At 44.2% G+C, this 23,324-nt stretch overlaps 1 protein-coding gene across 2 annotated transcripts in view; it reads right to left on the bottom strand.

Moving 5' to 3' along the window:
- The window catches only part of LOC311231959 (cyclin-dependent kinase 2-associated protein 2-like), a 34,426-nt gene extending 11,382 nt beyond the window's left edge, over positions 1–23,044 (bottom strand). For both annotated transcript variants that reach the window (XM_084318602.1, XM_084318601.1), the window contains exons 1-2: positions 22,950–23,044; positions 19,414–19,575 (exon numbers count right to left, since the gene is read on the bottom strand). In XM_084318602.1, coding sequence (XP_084174728.1) covers positions 19,414–19,471 — 58 coding nt within the window. In that variant the 5' untranslated portion in view covers positions 19,472–19,575; positions 22,950–23,044. The remainder of the gene's footprint in view (positions 1–19,413; positions 19,576–22,949) is intronic.
- Positions 23,045–23,324: the final 280 nt, after the last annotated feature.

Raw genomic sequence — 23,324 nt, 5'->3', positions numbered from 1 at the left:
TTATTTCCACCGTTGGGTGATCACAGCGCATGCGCACCATCCCTTATCTCTGTCCGAAATCCTCGTGCAACTGTGAGTACCTTTGTAATTTCTCTGTGATTCTTGTATAACGAACGGTTCGGCCAGAACCAGTCCTTCATGGTAAATCTAGGTTGGTTTCCTATTGAGGAGCAAGTGACTGTGGATTCACTCAGTGCATCACAGTCACGAAAGGGGCTAATGACAATGTGGAGCAAATAAATGAAAATGGGGGACCCGGATGTAAACAAGACAAACGTCTTTCTCTGGTCTGCATCCCCTTAACAATTGTATGTATTGAGCCGTACTGTATTGTACCCATTCTGCAATCTGTTAAATAACGTTTTCATTCATTCATTCATGGAACTGTTACACTGAGCTTGCACTGAATTTGTTGAGAAACCTGCTTCTGCAGCAGTCTGTGTGTGAGCAACCAGTCAGCAGCATTGTGAATTTAGAGATTCACTAAAAGACACATTGAGAGACAGGTTTGTGTGTGGATTAAGAAATGAAGGTTTACAGAAGAAACTACTGACAGAGAGTGATTTGACACTGGAGAGAGCTGTCAATATCAGTGTAACAATGTTAATGGCATCAAAGGAAGGGCACAGAAGATTACGATAAATCTGGTTTTAAAAGAAACACTGGAAATTACAAAAAGAAGAGACATCATGTTCATGCTGTTGAACAAGGAGATAGAACAGCTAGTGACTCCTCAGATGAAGAGGAGAGGATAAATCTCCTCCTCTGGTCATTATTTGGGTAGAACACACCTATTTTGAACACCTTCGGCAGACATTTTTTTTTTTTTTTGAGCCATTTTAATCTAGATTAATCTAGATTAATTCCAGAATTGCAGATAGATTAATCTAGATTAAAAAAATTAATCTATGCCCAGCTCTACTTTTTTTGCATGGGTGTTAAGTGGAAGGAAAGCCGACTTCGGCCAATTTATTTTAAATCCCGATAAATCACCAAAGTTCTCTATCAACTTGAGTAGATGAGGCAATGTGGTGTTGGGGCTTTGCATGAACAATATTACGTCGTCCACATATAAACTCATTTTATGTTGTGTGCCCTTGATTACGATTGGTTCTATGTATTGGGATTGTCTTATATATTGTGCTAAAGGCTCTAATGATAGATCGAATAGTCCGGGACTAAGAGGGCAACCCTGTCTGGCTGAGCGTGATACCGGAAAGATTTCGGAGATGAATGTACCTGTTGTAATCATGGCCGATGGGTCCTTGTATAATACTTTAATCATATCAATGAATCCTTTTCCTAACCCCATCCTTTCTAATACTGCCCATAGAAACGACCATTCCAGCCTGTCAAATGCTTTCATAGCATCCAGGGACAGCATCGCCTTAGGTGTGGTGTCCTCTTTGTCTGCATCTAGTACGTGCAGTATTCGTCTTATGTTATCATTGATCAGGCGACCTCTTATGAAGCCAGTTTGGTCCGGATGAACTAAAGACGTCATATGCTTTTGCAATCTGATGGCTAATACCTTAGAGCAGGGGTTCCCAAACTTTTCAGGCCGGGGCCCAGAAAATAAGGCGTCAGAGAGCCGCGGCCCAATGCACATCGTCTGGCTTTTTTTTTTTTTTTTTTGCCAGGCGACCGATTTTTTAAGCCAAATATCACTTCAATCCTATTAAGTTAGTTCAAGTTAGTTATTCATTTATATGTGCTATTTATGAGAGGGCTAACTTGTTGCAAAATAATAATGATAATAATAATAGCCTCATTAAAATACTATTGTTGCTTCGGTTGTTTTCAGCGTTTTATGTGCATAATCTGCTATTTAGTTTGAAATGTTCGTTGAAATAAGTAGATTTTTCGTTTTTGTTTATTTATTAAGTTAATATAACACCATATAGTCACATTTTAGAATACAATAGAATATAATTTTAGAATACAACTAGAAACACTGTCCTGGCCTGCTTCTAAATTCAGTGGCCTGACAAAAAAAAGTAAATAAAAAAATTAAAAAATTAAAAAATTAAAAATTAAAAAAATGTTTTTTTTTATTTTTATTTTATTTTTTTTAAATCATCTCGCGGCCCATCCGTGGCTGCTCGCGGCCCACCTTTGGGTCGCGACCCCGACTTTGGGAACCACTGCCTTAGAGTACAGTTTGACATCGGTTCCGAGGAGGCTTAAAGGTCTGTAACTACCGCACTCGGTGGGGTCTTTGTCTTTTTTGAGAAGGACTGAAATGAGTGCAATATTGTCGTGTTTATGGAAGCTCCCCTCCTTGACTGAGTATAAGATCATATTTAGTAATAAGGGTCCAAATATGTCCCAACAAGAAAGGTACATTTCTGATGGGATACCGTCTCTTCCAGGAGCCTTACCATTTTTCATTTCGGATATGGCCTTCTTGAGTTCCTCTAATGTGATCGGTGCTTCTAACTGTTTAGCGTCGTCCTCCGAAAGTTTAGGGAGAATAATTTGATTAAGATATGTGTCCAATTTGTTTTGATCAAAGGTCGTTTCTGAATTATATAAGTCGGAGTAGAATTCTTTGAATGTATCGTTTATTATTTTGGGGTCTGTTACAAGTACTTGTTGTTTTCTAATGGCAGTTATATCTGCAAATGTTGCATTAATTCTTAATCGCATGGCTAATAGGTGACTAGGTTTAGAACCTTGGAAGTACTGCTGTTGTCTTGTGCTGCGTATTTGCATTTCCGATTTTTGTCTGTATATTGCATTGATCTCTGTTTTTAGTACGTTAACTTGATTTTCTAGTCTAGTTGAGTTGTTGTATTTTAAAGAATTAAATAACGTTGAGTAAAGCGTTTCCAGTTCAGACAGTTTTGTGCATTGATTCTTGCGCAATATGGAGGAAAATCTATCCGTGAAATCCTTGATCATACCCTTTACCGACATCCATATTATTCTGGGGTCTTGCACCGCATTTGCATTCTCCCGTAGGAATACTGTGAGAGCTTCTTTGAGTTGTGTAATGAATTCCTTGTTGTTAAGCAGCATAGTATTAAAACGCCATCTTAGGATTTATTATACTTTATACTTATAGCACATGAATGAGTCTGGTCTCCTTTGAAAGGTAACATTCTTACTAGGGCTGGGACTTTATCGCATTAATTTCGATTAATTAACTACAGAAAGAATTAAAAGTTAAAAAGATTTATGCATTTAGTCGCATGATGATTTTTCTTTGTTGTGTAAGCATGTTACATTTCAAAGGAGACCAAACTCATGCATGTGCTATAAATATAAAGTATAATAAATCGCAAATAACTTTTTTTCTTAGTCTGGTTTGTTCATACAGAATACTGAAAAAAATAAGAAAAATTGAGATTAATCAAGAGTTTTCTTTTTCAATGGTCAACTGTTCTGGAATGTACTTGAAAGTACTGCGTTTTACTTTTACCTCGAAAGTGCTTGAGTTTACAAAAGGTCCTATATATATATATATATATTATTCCTAAAATATACTTTGTTAAAATTGCATTGATCTGTTGGTCTGTGTAGTAGCTAATACAGGATGTTGCTGCTTAAACGTATGTATAATGTATATTCATTGATTCACTCGTATACTGTTGGGGAAAATGGGTATGGGGTGGACTAGTTTAATATAGGTCAACTAGCAGTGCTGAAAGACGGTCTGGCTGACGTTCTTAAAACAATTTGGAACAGATGGACATTTCAGTACGGCATGTTGTGTGCTGGTAATCTCGTACATTGTATGCTTTCATATCTTGTTCTTTTCTCTCTTTCACACAGGCACAGCACACACACACAGAGACACGGACACACACGTACACAGACACACACAGTCGCACAGACATACACACCAACACACACACACACACACACATTCCCTGTGACACAATACACACATACAATACACATACGTCTGTACGCAGACGCACGCACACACAGACACACACACACATACACACACACACACACACACACACACACACATCTCACTCTCTACATCATATCGTGTGTGGACATCATATCTTGTTTATCTCTCTTCATGTTCTTAATGTTCTTATCTCTCTCCGATGTTAAATCTACGTATCATCTTAATGTACGTCATGTCAGATCTGACATGATATGATACGTCATCATATCTGTCATGGGGGGGCAGGACTGAGAGGGGATTTAGGGGACAGGCAAAGGGATTGAGGGAAGAGTGTTTTTTGTTCAAGCTGTGGTGATCCTCTGCTCGACCCATAGCTCTTGCTGTTAAGAACTTCTTTTCTTAAATAAATTACCTACTTGTTACAATTGGAAATATCGTCTCCTGCTGTGTTAAACAACCTTCAGCCACAACATTTGGTGACCCTTGACCTGTAGATCGCTCCACCGGGCCTTTTCATACGGCCAGTTCCTGGAATCTCCCGTAGACATTCTGCCGGTTGTCGACAAAAAAAGGTAAGCGTTGGGCTTGTTATATAAATATCCGTCAGAGTTTCTGCGGGAGGAGAAAGTGAGCTGGTTGTGTGAACTGGTTTTCTGGATGGACGACTAAAAAGAACACGACTGATGAGGTGTTTTACACTGGGGCGATTCCTCTTTTAACAGGCTATAAGTACGCGACTAATCAATTTTAATTGCATGTTTTCGACCTCTGGTCAAAATTTTACTCCATCTCTTCAAACCTCTTCAAACCTCTTCAAACCTCTCCCCGACCCCTTTCACATAACTGTGACTCTCAAATTTTCAAAACAAAAACTGCTGAAGATAGCTCATTCTGGGCGGAAAGCCAGCTCCCAGGTCTGGGCGTTCTGCCAAGAGAGATAGCTCTCTCTCTCTCTCTCTCTCTCTCTCTCTCTCTCTCTCTCTCTCTCTCTCTCTCTCTCTCTCTCTCTCTCTCTCTCTCTCTCTCAATTCAATTCAATTCAATTCAAATAGGCTTTATTGGCATGAAATATCAACATACTTATTGCCAAATCAAGTCCAATATACAAACAATAACATATATATTATTAAGCAATAAAACATACCATAATATTAGCAATAAGTAAAACAATCAACAGAAACATATTAAATTACAAAATAATCATTCAATCGGGTAGTCATTTTACAGATGTAGCCACCCAGATACGTGTATTTACAGGGCTTGTTCTCTTATTGTATGACAACCATCTACATATTTTGCAGCTAATACTGTACACTGACTTTTCTCCCCACATATATATAACAGCTTTTGATTATCAGGGAGATGGATAAACTGTGGATCAATTTTATTTATTTTATAAAAGAAAACTTCTCTTAGATCCTTGTATTTCTCACAGTATAGTAGGAAGTGAGGTTCTGTCTCAACATCCCCCTGATGACAAAGTGAACACAGCCTGGCCTCTCTGGGCAGCCAGTTCTGCCTGTGACGGCCTGTTTCTATGGCTAGACTATGTCCACTCAGTCTGTACCGTGTGAATGAATGAATGAATGAAAACTTTATTTAACAGATTGCAGAATGGGTACAATACAGTACGGCTCAATACATACAATTGTTAAGGGGATGCAGACCTGAGAAAGACGTTTGTCTTGTTTCCATCAGGGTCCCCCATTTTCAATTCATATAGACATATATGACATACATGACATACAGATAGTCAGTACTGCTACATCTATACATTTATGACATACCAGATTTGCAAATACAGTACTGTTTGTGATACAGAAGGAGTCAAGAAAAGGGAGTATATACATTTGACGTAGAAACTGTACATTGGAGGTTGGGTGGGGGGGGTTGGGTACATTGGGATATTGACAACCATACTGGGTAATTTACATTGGAGGTGGTTGGGGGGGGGGGGGGGGGCGGGGGGCATACTGTATAAACAAGTAACACTGTACATTGAGGGGGGGGGGGGGAGGAGACACTGTACAAACAAACACAATTGTACATTGAACTATTGACAAAACCATACTAGGTAAATGACTGTACATTGGAGGGGGTTGGAATGATTGGGTTAGGATATTTACAGGGGCCAGTGTTGAATTGCAGTCTCCCGTAGGTGTCCCTTGAGAGAGGTTTTGAAAGTGGGTAGTGATCCACATTCCTTTACAGCTTTGGGTAGGGCGTTCCACATTGATGTGGCATAATTGCGAAACGTGTTTAGTCCCTTATTTGAGCCGAATCTGGGTTTGACATGATTTGTGGAGCTCCCTCTGGTGTTGTGATTGTGGTATTCACTGACCTTTGGGAAGTATTTTGACATGTACATGGGTACCTTGGTCGTGTAGTGTATCTTGTAGACCAGGCCCATTGCAAGTTGTTGTACTCTGTCGTCTACTCTAAGCCATCCTAGGTTGTCGAAGTGGGCAGGGGTGAGGTGGGTTCTAGGAGTAAGGTCAAGCAGTAGTCTGACCAGTTTGTTTTGAGATGTTTGTAATTTTGTTTTTAGCGCCTTTGAGGTGCTTTGGTACCATGAGGTGCAAGCATAGTCGTAGTACCCCTGAATGAGTGCTCCTGCCAGAGTCTTCAGGGTGTTCTTGTTTACCAGAGAGGAGATCCGGTACAAGAATCGAGTTCGTTGGTTGACTTTTTTTATTACATTGGATGCCATTTTGTCACAGGAGAGATTAGCCTCTAGGATGGACCCCAGGTAGGTAATTTCATCTTTCCTTGTGACAATATTGTCACCCACTGTAACTGAGAAGCCGTCGGTCTTGCTGAGTTTGTTATTTGAACCGAAGAGAATGGACTCTGTTTTGCCCATGTGTAATGATAGTTTGTTATCAGCGAGCCATATGCAGATTCTGCCTAGTTCCGAGCTGAGGGTTTTTTCAACCTGTAACTTGTTCTTGTCAGAGACCAGCAGGGCTGAGTCGTCCGCAAACAGGAACAAGTCAATGTCTTTCTTAATTTTATATCATTCACAGTGGTCAGGTATTCTGCCACCGTGTACTCTCTGTTTAGGGTCAATAGAATTCTAATTTACTTTGAGATTTGGTTGATTTGTTCCAATTTCTATATAGTTTTCTTTTTGTTTTGAGTTATTTGTTGGGCCAGATTTTTTGGTATCTGTCCTGAGGCATTTGTGGGCAGAGATTTCTGACTAGCTGGCAGAGGGACTCTTATCTGGGTTCATCTCTTGGCTCTGAAGGCTTTGTAGTGGTAGGATGGGGGTCACTTGATTGGAGGTGTGTGTAAAATTTTATGGCTCGCTTTTGAATTTGAATGATTAGGGGGTATTGGCCGAGTTCTGCCTGCATGCATTATTGGCAGTGTGTCTGTGGACTTAAGTAGGTTTTTGCACAATCTGCATGCAGTACTTCTAATGGGTTGTTTTTCCCATTTTGGGAAATCTTGGTTAGTTAATGGACCCCACACTTCACTGCCATATAATATTATTGGATTTATTACGGAATTTAGAATTTTGAGCCAGGTCCTTAATGGGATGTCAATTGGAATTTTCCTTTTGATGGCATAAAAAGCCCTTCTTCCCTTCTCCTTCAATTCATTCACAGCCATCTCTCCTCTCTCTCTCTCTCTCTCTCTCTCTCTCTCTCTCTCTCTCTCTCTCTCTCTCTCTCTCTCTCTCTCTCTCTCTCTCTCTCTCTCTCTCTCTCTCTCTCTCTCTCTCTCTCTCTCTCTCTCTCTCTCTCTCTCTCTCTCTCTCTCTCTTCTCTGACCCCTGGTGGTAGACATACATACATACACACACACACACACACACACACAGTCAGTCACACACACACACACACACACACACACAGTCACACACACACACACACACAACCACACACACACACACACACACAGTCACACACACGCACACACACGCACACACACGCACACACACACACACACACAGACACACACACACACACACACAGTCACCACACACAGACACACACACACACACACACAACACACACAGTCACAACACACACACACCGACACACACACACACACATTCCTGTGTCCCGGTAGACAGCGGGTTGTGACACCGACACACACACAGACACACACACACACACACAGTCACACACACACACACACACACACACACAGTCACACACACACACACACACCGACACACACACACACACACACACATTCCTGTGTCCCGGTAGACAGCGGGTTGTGACGCACACACACACAGTACGCACACACACAGTCACACACACACACACACACACACACAGTCACACACACACACAGCAAAGACACACACACACACTGACACACACACAAACACACACACATTCCTGTGTCCCGGTAGACAGCGGGTTGTGACGCACATACACACAGTCACACACACACAGTCACACACACACACACACACAATCACACACAAACACACACACACACCGACATACACACATACACACACACACACACACAGACACACACACCGACATACACACACACACACACACACAGTCACACACATACACACACACCGAGTTGTAGTAGCGTTGTAGTAGTAGATCTAGGTTAACTGTTGTTCCTGGAGTGGTAGTTGTAGAGAGATCTAGGTTAACTGTTGTTCCTGGAGTGGTAGTTGTAGAGAGTAGTAGATCTAGGTTAACTGTTGTTCCTGGAGTGGTAGTTGTAGAGTAGGAGATCTAGGTTAACTGTTGTTCCTGGAGTGGTAGTTGTAGAGTAGGAGATCTAGGTTAACTGTTGTTCCTGGAGTGGTAGTTGTAGAGAGTAGATCTAGGTTAACTGTTGTTCCTGGAGTGGTAGTTGTAGAGTAGTAGGTAGTTGTAGAGTAGTAGTAGCTGAAGTACAACCACACACACACACACACAACACAATAAACACATATACACACTAAACAACGATGCATACAGCAGAGGACATACTGTTAGACCGGAACCCGTTGATAAAGAACCTAATTCTCAAGGTTGGTGTCCGTTGGCAGAGGCGTACAAAGGCCGGGGACACAAAATGGCCTTCCGGAGGTACTTTTGATCTCGACATATGCGAAGAGATGAATGTAATGATTCGTAACCACAAGCCAGGCGACAGCAGCAAAAAGAGGTTGAAAAAGAGGACAGAAGAGTTGGGGGTAATGAAGCTCTACGCCCAGAAGGGGAGAGCATACAGGCAGGAAGCTTTAGCGCTAAATCAGAGAGAGACGGATATAGGGAAACCAACATCCCCACCTTATGTCACGCAATTGCCGGTGAACATGTGCTATGTGAACAAAATACTGAAGGAGTGGAGAGGTGAGCTAGGACACAACCCAGAAATTGACCCGTTGCAGAGAGCGATGTTTAGAGAAAGTGTGATGAGAGGGCTTCCAGAGGTGGTTAAGAATAGACTGGAAGACGTGGTGGGGTTAATGGACATGACTTATCCTTTGTTCTGTGCACATGTAACACATAGTGTGGAGAAGCAAAGGGCTCAGGAGCAGAAAGTCAGGGATCAGGATAGAAATGACTCAAGGAAGTTAACTCAGCAACAACTGCAGCCCCAAAGGAGGTTGCAGGCAGTAATGGTGTCATCTGCTACCTCTCCACCCATGCAGGACCAGGGACCCCCGCCTGCACCTCAGGTAGTGAGAAGTTATGGCTATAGTTCACAGAACCAGGCGTCCAGGCGGCAGGCAGGGAATGGGCAATCAGGCCCACGGTTTACACAGGGACCGGGGAACGAACAACAGTTTCCCCGTTTCCACTGTTGGAACTGCGGCATGCAGGGACACAGGGAAATGAGATGTAGGCAACCATACCGTCCCGGCTCGGCGTATGGAAGACCCGTGCGCCAGGGGGAGTCACAAGGGCCCCACGACCAGGGGGAGACAGGAGGGCCCCGAAACCAGGGGGGTAATCACTAGGGGTGCCCAGAGAATGCGACGGGGGGAAATCAAATGATTGTGGTTTCCAAGGGAGCTGAGCAAGAACCTATTCTGCAGGTCCTAGTGGAGGGCAAATTAACAGAGATGATGGCAGACACTGGAGCAGGTTTTTCCTGCATAAAGCAAAAATACGCCGCTCACTTACCCCAGTCTGGACAGTATGTTCGGACGGTCGGATTCTCGGGAAAAACACAATTAATACCCACATCAGATCCAATCTCTATGACGTATAACAACAAGACCATAACAATACCTGTATTAATTTCGGACAGCACCCCGCGCGATCTTTTGGGACGAGATGCAATGTGTAAACTAGGCTGTAAAATCCTATGTACGCCTGAGGGGATTCAAATTGAACAAGACGTGTACCAAATGATGCTACAAGGGACGGGGGAGAAAGAGGCCACTGTGTTCTGGCTGGGCAACATAGATGCAGAGCTGCGAAGGGTCTGTGCCCCCTGGGAGCCATTTCTGAAAACCCAACTGCCTCAGTCTAGACAAACAAACATGGAGGCACATTGCACACTACAATATTTGACGAATAGTGACCTAGTTAGGAACAAAGCATGGTTGCAGGGACAGCCCGAGCAGGTGCAGATTGACTCATCTACGATAATTGTAGGGAGACAGGGCGCGGCGTTGAGGGTTAACACGGGTAAGTATCTACGGGAACAACATAGACTAAGAGACGCCGCCCCACACATCACTCTGAGAATAAATCCTGGTTACGAATCCGAACATCTAGGTTCAATGATACAGGAATCCGAGACTCAAAGGTGGGTCTCCACGGAATCTCTGCTAATTTGGAACAGCGCAGATGGGAGTTTCATAAAAATAATGATTTCCTTTTCAGTTTTGGCAAAACCGCAAGTAATCAGATTACCAGGAGACCCTTGCGTTATTCCAGAGGCGGATGCTTTGCTGGAACAGGACATGTTGGCGCGCACCCCGGAACGGTTGTGGTCAAAACACGACACAGATGTGGGTCTAATATTGTCGGCACAGCCAGTGAAGGTCAGGTTAAAGAAGGGTTGTAGACCACCCTTTATCAGACAGTATACAATGAAGCCAGAGTCGGAGGAAGCTATATCACATCAGATTGAGGGACTGTTAAAGGGGGGAGTGCTCGTCCCTTTCAAATCCAGATGTAATACACCTATCCACCCAGTGCTAAAGGCGGACAGGGCTAGGTACAGACTGGTACACGATTTGAGGGCGGTGAACGACGTGGTGTCTGGACCAGAGGCGGAAGTCGCTAATCCACACACCCTCCTGACAAACATCCCGAGTAGCTCGCAGTACTATACGGTCATTGATCTCACGCAGGCATTCTTCAGTGTTCCATTGGAAAAAGAGTCTCAGTATCTGTTTGCTTTTACCCACAGGGGGAAACAATACTCTTACACCCGGTTGCCACAAGGGTTCGCGCACTCGCCACATTACTTCTCGAAGGCGCTCAAGGAAGACTTGCAAGGAGTGTGCGACACACTACTCAGCACGGTCTTACTGTATGCAGATGACATTCTAATCTGCTCGGATACACGTCAGCAGTGCCATGAGGACTCCATCAAAGTTTTGAGTGGATTGGCCGTGGGAGGCCACAAGGCATCCCGTTCAAAACTGCAGTACTGCCAGCCAAAAGTTGAGTACTTGTCTCGCGTCATTCAAAAGGGCATAAAAAACATCTCACCCACGCAGCTCGAAGCTGTATCCAAGGCACCTAGGCCATTGACGGTCCGACAGATGATGACGTTTTTAGGGATGACTGGGTACAGCTCTGAGTGGGTGGAGGACTATACGATAGCGACAGCGCCGTTGAGGATGATGATAAAAGAGGCGGGTACAGACAAGCTTCGCGCTCCCTTGACATGGACCGAGGAGGGGGAGGACGCGTTCATAAACATTAAGCGTCTGTTGTTACAGGCCCCTGCCCTGGCGCTGCCGGATTATGAGAAGTGTTTCCACCTATTCGTCTCACATAGAGCGCAGCATGCGACAGCTGTCCTGACTCAAACACAGGGGGGGAGTGGGAAAAAACAACCGATAGCATATTACTCTAGAGCTCTTTCGCCGGTAGAGCAGGGTCTGCCACCTTGTTATCAGGCCCTGGCCGCAGCACATTTGATGTATGAGAAGGCAACGGCCGTGACAATGGGATATGACATTTGCATTTGGACACATCACAAATTGGCAAACTTGATTGAAAGAGGCAAATTTGTTCTGACCAGCCAACGGCAACAGGCTTACATGAGGCTCCTGCAGTACTCGGACGTTACGATAAAAACATGCCACGGCAGTAACCCGGCGGATCTGGTACCACTCCCGAGCGAGGGTCAACCGCATGAGTGTGAGGTGGAGGTACAGGCTTTCGTGAAACTCCGTCCTGATTTGGGAGTCGACCCGCTCGCGATAGCAGAACTCTCACTTTTTGTGGATGGGTCCTGCTATCGGGAGGGGGAAAATTTAAGGTCAGGATACGCCGTCGTACAGTGCAAACCTAACGGAGAAACACTAACAAGAAAGGCCGAACAATGCATGCAACCATGTTCGGCCCAGCTTGCAGAACTAATAGCACTAACAGAAGCATGCATAATAGCTAAAGATCGCACGGTTAACATCTTTACAGACTCTGCGTATGCGCATGGCGTATGCCACCTATTCGCGGCCATTTGGAAGGCAAGAGGCTTTAAGAAATCGGACGGCTCACCGATCCTTCACCACAAGCAGGTTGTGGCGCTTATTCAGGCTGTAAAGTTGCCCAAAAGCATTGCTATCGTAAAGTGCCAGGCACACAGAAAAGACCTGTCCTTTGTGACGACGGGAAACAACGCGGCGGACGAGGCCGCGAAGGCGGCGGCTGCGGTGCCGTCCACGGCTGTTCTGATGTTTGCGGCCGAACTGACGACTGAGGTAACTGAGGATAATTTGAGTGATCTTCAGGACTCAGCCACGCAGGCCGAGAAACAGTCGTGGACGGAGAGGGGGGCTGTAAGGGGGGCAGATGGTCTGTGGAGGAGTCATAACGGTTTGATAGTCGCCTCCATCGATCTTCTGTCCTTAGTGATACCTGAGGCTCATGGTGTTGATCACTGTGGAAGAGCAGAGACCCTGAAACGAATCACGAAAATGGGATTTTGGTCCCCAAAGCTTCAGGCACAAATTGACGTTACACTAGCCAGGTGTTTAACATGCTTACAGGGCAATGTGCGCAAAGGAGTACCGACAGTGGCGGCTTACACACCCCTCCCTGAGGGACCATTCAGACATCTGATTATGGACTATACAGACATGATAACGCCAGTGCAGGGCAAACGATACCTCCTGGTAGTAGAGGACTGCTTTAGTCGCTGGATTGAGGCCATTCCATCTAAACACAAGAACGCGGACACAGTGATCAAGTTCCTGTGTCGCGAGGTCATTCCGAGATTTGGAATTCCCACGATATTACAAAGCGATAATGGCCGCGAGTTCATCGACAAGGTGGTTAAAGGGCTGATGCAGAAATTAGGTATAAGACAGCGCCTTTCCTGTGTCTATAGTCCCGGGTCGCAGGGGAAGGTGGAAAGGGCCAATCTGGTCATTAAAAACAAACTGTTGAAAATCTGTATGCAAACTAAGCTTAACTGGATTGATGCTTTGCCACTTGCTCTGATGGCTATTAGAAGCAGCGTAAACCGCCAAACACAGCTAACACCGCATGAAATGCTTACAGGCCGCAGCATGCCAGCACCGCCATTTAGACACCTGGCTAGGGGCCCGGCATTAGATATTTTTGAGCAAGATCTGAAAAAATATCTTCAGCAAGTGACTAAAATACATGAAGCTGTGTTTCGACAGGAGCAGAGAAAGGAGAGAAAGGGGGTGAAGGAGGCGGAGAAGGAAGCCACCAAACCGAGACTGATCCCTGGGGACTTGGTCTTCGTAAAGGTCCACAAGAGAAAGTGGTCATCACCCCGGAGAGAGGGCCCGTACGAGGTGATCCGATCGACTGGAACGGCAGTCCAAGTCAAAGGATCAGCGACCTGGTTCCACTTCAATCACTGCATAAAGGCCAGCGGCGATCTCTTGGGGGATACAATCGATCGCAGTTATGCAGAACCCGACATGGAGGGTCCGAGACGGCAACTGGAAGGTGCAGTGCCTGCTGATGCTCCCGCAGATGTTGGCAGCAGTGTGCGGACGGTCGGCCGGGCACAACGACGTCATTAAGAACCGTCACGGTCGACCCGTCCTTGAGGATGACGGGTTTGAGTGGGTAGGAGTCCCACGGGGTCCCGCTCAGGCTCAAGTACCAGCAGGCTTTCATGACCAGGCTCAGAATCAGGCGCCCCCTCTTCCCTCCATCGAGGAAGGGGGGGAGAAGATAAGACTACAACCAAAAGGGGTGTTTCCCGTAGGACCGCAAGGGCATGTTTTTGATTTTGACCATTCCCCCGTTACAGGCGGGGATACTTACCATTATACTAACGAGGATCGGGTTGTGGGGGTAGATAGGAGAGTTGAGCCTGTCCCGAACCAATCACAGGGGACAGGGGTGAGGGGAAAAAGGGAGGTCAAGGACACTGAGTCGGAAGAGGTGGGGGGACAGGATATGTTCCAGAGGACAGCCGGAACGTTGAGGGACTCAGTGGGCTCACTCTGGGCCAGGTTGAGGGGTTTGCTTCCTTCCGGGGAACAAGATGGGGGCGACTATGACTATGACGAGGAAGACCCGGAGGCTGACCCGATGTATAGGGCGGCTTTAGGGAATGAGTGGTTTAAGTGGGTCCAGTACACGAGCGCGCAGAATCAGATAGAGGATTGTTATGTCTGCTCCAAGGCACGTCCGGATAGGCTGCTGGTGAAGGGCACGAAGTTCAGTTGGGCTCAGTGTGACAGGGACGCAGAGGCATGGGAGGGGCCCCATAATAGTCGCCCTTGGTGCGAGGCAGAGTGTTTGGGGTTTCTCGGCTCTAGTCGTTTTAAGGCGGCAGGAAACGTCACGGATTTCAAGGATGTCACTATGCGGGAACGTTGTAGGAAATTGGATGTACGTGTGCAGGGGGTAGCGACGGGGTTGCCAATACCCAGAGGTGTCAAACTATGGCTGACCAAGGATTTCGAGTGCTTGCAAAAGGAGGGGACCCGGGATGTAGGGGAGGTGGCAGAGGGGCGGTGCACTACTATTTGGAGCATCACGACTAACTGCACGAAAGAAGGAAAGTGTGGACACGGGGTCGTGTTAAAGGGAGTGGATACCAACCCACGGCCTGTAGCTTGCCCTTTTCATGTCCAGGATATGGCACTGGCGGACCAATACTGGCTCTGCGGCGGTAGGAGGTTGAGGAATACACTTCCTTTAGATTGGTCAGGTAGATGTGCCCGGGTTCAGGCGATCATGCCAATGGTGGTCCTACCATTATCAGTGACGGAAGGACCTTCTGAGTCTCCTATCTCTCGAACGAAGCGTAGCTACAAGGCAGACCCAAGGGTGTATCTGGACAGCATAGGACAGCCAAGGGGCATTCCAGCCGAGTTCATGGCTAAGAATGAGATTGCGGCAGGGTTTGAGTCTATTCTGCCATGGATATCGGTCAATAAGAACACCGGGTGGATCAACTATTTGTTTTACAATCAGCAGCGGTATCTCAACTACACCGAGGAGGCGTTGGATGCAATGGGGGACCAGATGCACGCGACCAGTACGGTGGCGTGGCAGAATAGACAGGCTCTGAACTGGTTAATGGCGGAGAAGGGTGGAGTCTGTTCCATGTTTGGACAGTACTGCTGCACATTCATTCCGACGAATGTGGGGCCAGGGGGAAAGTTCTCCGAGGCCATGGCTAAGCTGAAGGATTTGAGGGAGGAGTTGAGGGGGAATTCTGGCCGGAATGAAGAATGGTGGGGGAGTGGGGTGTTGGAAAGATTGGGACAGTGGGGAGGCATAGTGATGCAGACGGGGATATCCATTGGGGTGGCAGGGTTGATATTGGTTCTCCTTTTCTGTTGTGGTATGCCTCTCTTGGGTAGGCTGGTAACTTCACACGTAACGAGCCAAATGCTGATGGTGGGACAGAAAGAGATTGAGCCACAAATCGGGCCATATCCTCAGCTTTATGCTGCCTTAGAGGGAGACGAGGGGATAGAGGATTAGGGGTATGGTGAGGTAGGGACATTTTCTTTTTGTTGGTTCTTTCCTTTAAGAGTGACGGGGGATGGTCTGAGTGCAGTTTTGTTGGTTTATTCCTTTAACTAGGAATTTTAGTCTGATTTTCTAATGATCCTTCGGCATAGAGATTGCAACCATTGAAAATCATTGCATTGTTTTTTATTTTTTTATTATTTTTTGTTTATTTTACTTGTGGTCCTGGTCAAACCGGAATGGGAAGGGGCATCGGCAGAGTGTCGGTTCTGAGCCTGAGGAAGCATTGAGAAGAAGTGGTCTGGGGATCGGTTCTGGGGACTGGAGGGACAAAGGGGGGGGCTAACGCAGTGGGCAAGATGGGCACCTCCCGTCGAAGATGGGGGGACACGTGGTGAGGTCGGTACCAGCGCCTCCCGTCCAGGCATGGGGACATGCTTCTACGAGGACTGGAGGTGTGGCGTGGTGGTTGCTGTATTGGCAAATGTGACTTTTGGCAATACGGTGAGGAGACTATGGCGTGGGCATGGAAGGGGGGCTGAGCGATGGACACTGGGACTCAATGTTATGGAAGAGACAATGTCATTTTTTTGGGAGGGATGTTCTATGTTTAGTTCTGACGGTCAACTTCTCCTTTCCCTGATGAGAGTCGCGGTTTCCGGCCGGAACTGTGGCTCATTTGGTAAGCGGTGGAGGTTGGGGGGATTTGTCTGTCAGGTTAGGATTATAAATTGGGGTATTTTTTTTTTTTGATGTTTTATTATTACTCTTGTTTTGAGCGGTTTTGTGTTTATTGTGAGAACGGTAGTCAGCCTTTGTTGGTCCGTTAGGGGTCCAGTGAATGAAGTAAGGTTTCTTGTTTAGTTAGACATTTAAAATGTATTATATGGCTAGGTTTCTTGTTTAGATCAGCCATTTAAACTTTTATTATATAAATATGGTTTCTCGTTTAGTTAGACGTTCACATTTTCTTGGTTATATGATTTGGGTGGGACTAGGGATAGCCCCAAATGGGGGAATGTTGGGGAAAATGGGTATGGGGTGGACTAGTTTAATATAGGTCAACTAGCAGTGCTGAAAGACGGTCTGGCTGACGTTCTTAAAACAATTTGGAACAGATGGACATTTCAGTACGGCATGTTGTGTGCTGGTAATCTCGTACATTGTATGCTTTCATATCTTGTTCTTTTCTCTCTTTCACACAGGCACAGCACACACACACAGAGACACGGACACACACGTACACAGACACACACAGTCGCACAGACATACACACACACACATTCCCTGTGACACAATACACACATACAATACACATACGTCTGTACGCAGACGCACGCACACACAGACACACACACACATACACACACACACACACACACACACATCTCACTCTCTACATCATATCGTGTGTGGACATCATATCTTGTTTATCTCTCTTCATGTTCTTAATGTTCTTATCTCTCTCCGATGTTAAATCTACGTATCATCTTAATGTACGTCATGTCAGATCTGACATGATATGATACGTCATCATATCTGTCATGGGGGGGCAGGACTGAGAGGGGATTTAGGGGACAGGCAAAGGGATTGAGGGAAGAGTGTTTTTTGTTCAAGCTGTGGTGATCCTCTGCTCGACCCATAGCTCTTGCTGTTAAGAACTTCTTTTCTTAAATAAATTACCTACTTGTTACAATTGGAAATATCGTCTCCTGCTGTGTTAAACAACCTTCAGCCACAACAATACCAAAATCCATTTGAATTGAAAAATTTAGCTTTTCGCATCAAATATTGATATGTGATTAAAATGTGATTAATTTCGATTAATTAACTATAAAATCTCAAATTAATTCGATTAACATTTTTTATCAAGTCCCACCACTAATTCTTACACAAAAAAGAAAAATCATGCGATTAAATGCATAATTTTCTTTTAATTTAATTCTTTCTGTAGTTAATTAATCGAAATGAATGCGATAATGTCCCAGCCTTAACACATTGGACGCCATAAATGAGTATACTCGTTATTGCCCGCCATGCGTTGTGCGCCAGAAACAAGTTAACTCGTTTTTGGGATCAATATTAAATTTTTTCGCCATGGCATTCATAATTCATCCAGCCCCCCTCCGGGACTGCAGCTGGACCCTGTCTGATATTGCAACGCCTCAATACCGCTGCCTGGTGGATGTTGGGCGAGTTACACTCCAAGCCAAACCGGAAATTCCTCCTGCAGTAATATCTTGTAACGTGGGTCTAGATACACACTCGAGTGCATGGGATCGCTTTCGAAATGCAATAATCAATATGATTTCGGCGTTTATCGCGTCTTACAAATGGGAAATGGATCTAGCAGATCGACGTCAAATAATTGGAATATTTTTCCTCCAGTCTCATCGGCGAACGGTAAGAGGAATATAACGTTATTTTCAGCCCGATTGTTTATTCATTTCACGGCAATCCATCTGATCAACATATCAACCCATACTAAATAAAGCCGTTATTGACGATCAAGGAATTATAAACTACCCCCCCCCTTTCCTTCACGCATGATGAAGCATAATGTATACCGATCATATACATTTGAATTTTGTAATATAGCGTGTATAGGAAAGAAACGCCTAATCGATAATCTATCATATGCGTCAGGGCCTATTACTCGCGTTTTAGGAATGACTGCACAAAACCTTAAAAACATACTTATATTCTCGACGGTACTAACACAACAATGTATGAATGAAAAAAATATAACGTTCCCACATCCGGAACGATAGATACTCGATGTTGAATGGGCCATAGTAATGTCGATATAGCTATAATATTTAAAAAGTTATAGCCCTGCAAAGAAGGTAAACATCTCCATAGGGTTACAGCACTGGCAGACTGGGCATAAGGATGGGCATACTGCGTGGCAGACAATGTGTTAAAGGAACACTCCAACATTTTGGGAAATTAGCTTATTTGCCATCTACCCTGGAGTTAGACAAGAAGATACATACCTTTTTCTTCTCTGTGCATGCAGTAGGAGTAGGAATACGTTGGGAACTAGGCTAATGGAGGAACCTACTTCCAGTGACTGACGCTAAGCTAGGCTAACGGTGCGCGTCTTCCTACTCCTACTGCATGCACAGAGAAGAAAAAGGTATGCATCTTAACACTCCAACATTTTGGGAACCCTGGAGTTAGACAAGAAGATACATACCTTTTTCTTCTCTGTGCATGCAGTAGGAGTATAGGAATACGTTGGGAACTAGGCTAATGGAGGAACCTACTTCCAGTGACTGACGCTAAGCTAGGCTAACGGTGCGCGTCTTCCTACTCCTACTGCATGCACAGAGAAGAAAAAGGTATGTATCTTCTTGTCTAACTCCAGGGTAAATGGCAAATAAGCAAATTTCCCAAAATGTTGGAGTGTTCCTTTAATATATATATATAAGGAACAGTCTATACTTAGGTCAACCTGGTGGTACCAACCTGGCGGGGTGTGGTTGGAGCCGGACGGCGCGGGGACGATGGGCTTGTAGTAGCTCATGGCGATGTCACTGCACAGCTCCCCATACAACGACGTGCCGCTGCCATCGCTCCCGTCAACCCGGTGCTTATACAGCTTTACTGGTGGTGGTGAGCTCCTAGGAGCTGGAGCAAACATCACAGCCACGTCCAGACGGGAGAAAGGAAAATATACATTAGCGCTCTTCCACTGGATACAGGGCTCTATATTAAAAAATATGTCACGTCGTTAATGTTCTTCCACTGGATACAGGCTCTATATTCAAAAAGATGTCACGTTAATGTTCTTCCACTGGATACAGGCTCTATATTCAAAAATATGTCACGTTAATGTTCTTCCACTGGATACAGGCTCTATATTAAAAAATATGTCACGTCGTTAATGTTCTTCCACTGGATACAGGCTCTATATGCAAAAAGATGTCACGTTAATGTTCTTCCACTGGATACAGGCTCTATATTAAAAAATATGTCACGTCGTTAATGTTCTTCCACTGGATACAGGCTCTATATTCAAAAAGATGTCACGTTAATGTTCTTCCACTGGATACAGGCTCTATATTCAAAAAGATGTCACGTTAATGTTCTTCCACTGGATACAGGCTCTATATTCAAAAAGATGTCACGTTAATGTTCTTCCACTGGATACAGGCTCTATATTCAAAAAGATGTCGCGTTAATGTTCTTCCACTGGATACAGGCTCTATATTCAAAAAGATGTTGCGTTAATGTTCTTCCACTGGATACAGGCTCTATATTCAAAAAGATGTCACGTTAATGTTCTTCCACTGGATACAGGCTCTATATTCAAAAAGATGTCACGTTAATGTTCTTCCACTGGATACAGGCTCTATATTCAAAAAGATGTCACGTTAATGTTCTTCCACTGGATACAGGCTCTATATTCAAAAAGATGTCACGTTAATGTTCTTCTACTGGATACAGGCTCTATATTCAAAAAGATGTCACGTCGTTAATGTTCTTCCACTGGATACAGGCTCTATATTCAAAAAGATGTCACGTTAATGTTCTTCCACTCGATACAGGCTCTATATTCAAAAAGATGTCACGTTAATGTTCTTCCACTGGATACAGGCTCTATATTAAAAAAGATGTCACGTTAATGTTCTTCTACTGGATACAGGCTCTATATTCAAAAAGATGTCACGTTAATGTTCTTCCACTGGATACAGGCTCTATATTCAAAAAGATGTCACGTTAATGTTCTTCCACTGGATATAGACTATAGTAAGAAAGGGAGGAAGACTAAAGTTGCACCAGGCACAACAGAAGTTAGTTATTATTACCAAAGTGACAGCTGTCCCTCCCCGGGTTCATGAGAAACATTTCACAATATGGAGTATACAATATTACACCTTGAACATAAGTTGTAATACACGAGTAACATAAGTTGTAATACATAAGGACTAGCATAAGTGTGTCATACACAAGGAGTAACATATGGTATAATAAACTAGGAGTAACATACGATACATAAGGAGAGAGCAGACCTCTAGTGAACTGCTTCATTTCCTCAATAAGACAATTTCTTCAACTGGGGCTGGGTCTACTACAGTGGACAGTAGTCGAGGAAACAGCCTCTGCAGTTCACTAGAGGTCTGTTCTCCGCTGGGTGAGGTCCTCGACTCCTCCGGCGGAGTTCCTCGGCGGTCGAGCTCTCGAGACACAGAACACGTTCAGTTGTATGTCTGATTATCAAGTAACTAATTACTACAATACATACAAATATATACTCTTCTTTCTCTATCCCTCTCTCTCCAGCCTCTCTCTCACCAAAATAAATAAATAAAACGGTGACAAACAATCTGCTGCCTCGTCTCTCGCGCCACAGTGTATTCCTGGTGCTGTGATTACAAGGAAAAGAGCATTTATCCATTTAACTGTGCGTTACCAAGGCAGCAAGATGTCAGTATGTATGCACTCAGCGCCAGGGGCTTTTTTTATATGTGAAGTTTAGAATGGCCGGCATGCTAAATGCTATTTTATTTATAAATCATTACTAGGTGAAACACCCCTCTACCTGTTCCCTGCTGTACCTGAACTCAAGCAGCTATTCGCTACGTTCCCAGAACGGTTTGTGTATAATGTTCCCATGGCTCGTACAGAACTGCGAATAACTTTGAATTTAACAAATCTCAAAAAAGAAAAAAAAAAAGAAAAAAATTAAAAGCAGTATACAAGATACTGTAGCTGAGGAGTGTAAATGTTTTTGAGACTGGACTGAATAGCCTCTCTGTGAATTGTTGTATGTATTGTTGACTGTTGGGATTATTAAGTAAGCCTACTGTGTAGCTGCTACCTTGACCAGGTATCTCTTGAAAAGAGTTCCAATGAGACTTTAAAGGTAAAAAAATATTAAAGGCTAAATATTAAAAGCTTTGCCTTGCTGCTTCCGTTAGTACAGAGACAACATTGACAACATTGTCTTTCCCTGTACTTTAATGTAATCAATCACAGTGCTAGAGCTGGGTATTGGCAAATATATCACGACACAGGGGTTATAAGTTACCAAAGCGATATATTGAAGTTTTTATTTTTGTATTACATTTTAGGAAAACTATCATTGTATAAAGAACACGCCTCCATATGGTTAAAGTCTGTCATCATGACGTGGTGCTATGATAGACCAGAGTGGGCATGTTCTGCTCTGACATTAGCAAGGTGGCATCCCTCTGGTTGAGGCAGCCTGGCTGGCAGTGAAAAGATACTCCTTCTGACCTCTGCTGACAGGAGCTCAGGGCAGATGGCTTGTTGTTGTTCTAAAAATCGTCCCATCATGTCATAATAAGACTAAGAGCTGCTCCACCTTCACCTTGTTGTGACAACATCTGTGATCAACAACAACCCTGTGTTTTGGTAGGAAGAGGGAGCCACGGCACGTTTGTCCAGTTATTTCGAAACATAAATATGGTAACTTGTAGAAGATGACAGAAAGGCAGCTTTTGGTCGAGAAGAAAGGTAAAACAAATCCACTCGTCGTCATATATGATGTTCTCAAATCAATGAGTAATTGTGTAATCATGATTTCAATATCAATTAAAAAAAAATACTCGTGATTATAATTTTTTTTGCCATAATCGTGCAACATCTATAAAAGGGTGTCCTGCGAAGTAGATGCGTCACTGTTGGTAATGTCAGTGCTTTCTGCAGGGAGGCGAGTTGCAGGCGTTGTGTTCCTTGTGTTCAATAGAAGCACACAAGGCCATTTCTGTGTCTGCTGCTTATTTCTTCTACTGTATAAGAGCCTGTCTGGACCGTTGCACCCGATTAAGAAACGATTGGAATACGTTTGAGTTGTGATTATTGCACCCTCTTTATTAATGTACATTTCAGTTTTAACCTGAACACCATTGTGTGAACGCAACACACACGGCCATAACGTTCACGCTACAAACTGAATATTGTATTACCAAACAGAATATGTGTATTATTATCATAGCGAAGATCACACAAATATCAAAATACATGTTTAACGTTACCTTTTCTAGGGAGAGAGATATACAAAAAAAAATCCTTTTCAGGACGAGAGTATTTCCTCCTCTTCCTTTTTCTTTTCGGCACGCAGGCTAGACGCCCGTTGGCACGTTGCTGCCTCCCGCTGGTGGACTTGAGTACGGCACACTGTTCTTGGTGAATTAATGAATGAATGAATTAATGAAAACTTTATTTAACAGATTGCAGACTGGGTATACAGATATATATTATGACATTTACGACATACATGACATTCATCATTCAGGTATACAGTACTGTTTACCAGAGATCCTAACAAAATATACATTCAAGGGGGGAGGAAACTGTACATTGATTGATTGATTGATTGATTGATTGATTGATTGATTGATTGAAAACTT

Source organism: Notolepis coatsorum (genome assembly GCF_963971535.1).
Source record: "Notolepis coatsorum genome assembly, chromosome: 7".
NCBI classification, from domain to species: domain Eukaryota; kingdom Metazoa; phylum Chordata; class Actinopteri; order Aulopiformes; family Paralepididae; genus Notolepis; species Notolepis coatsorum.
The sequence above is the reverse complement of the archived record's forward strand: the minus strand, read 5'-3'. Positions and strand labels throughout refer to the sequence as shown.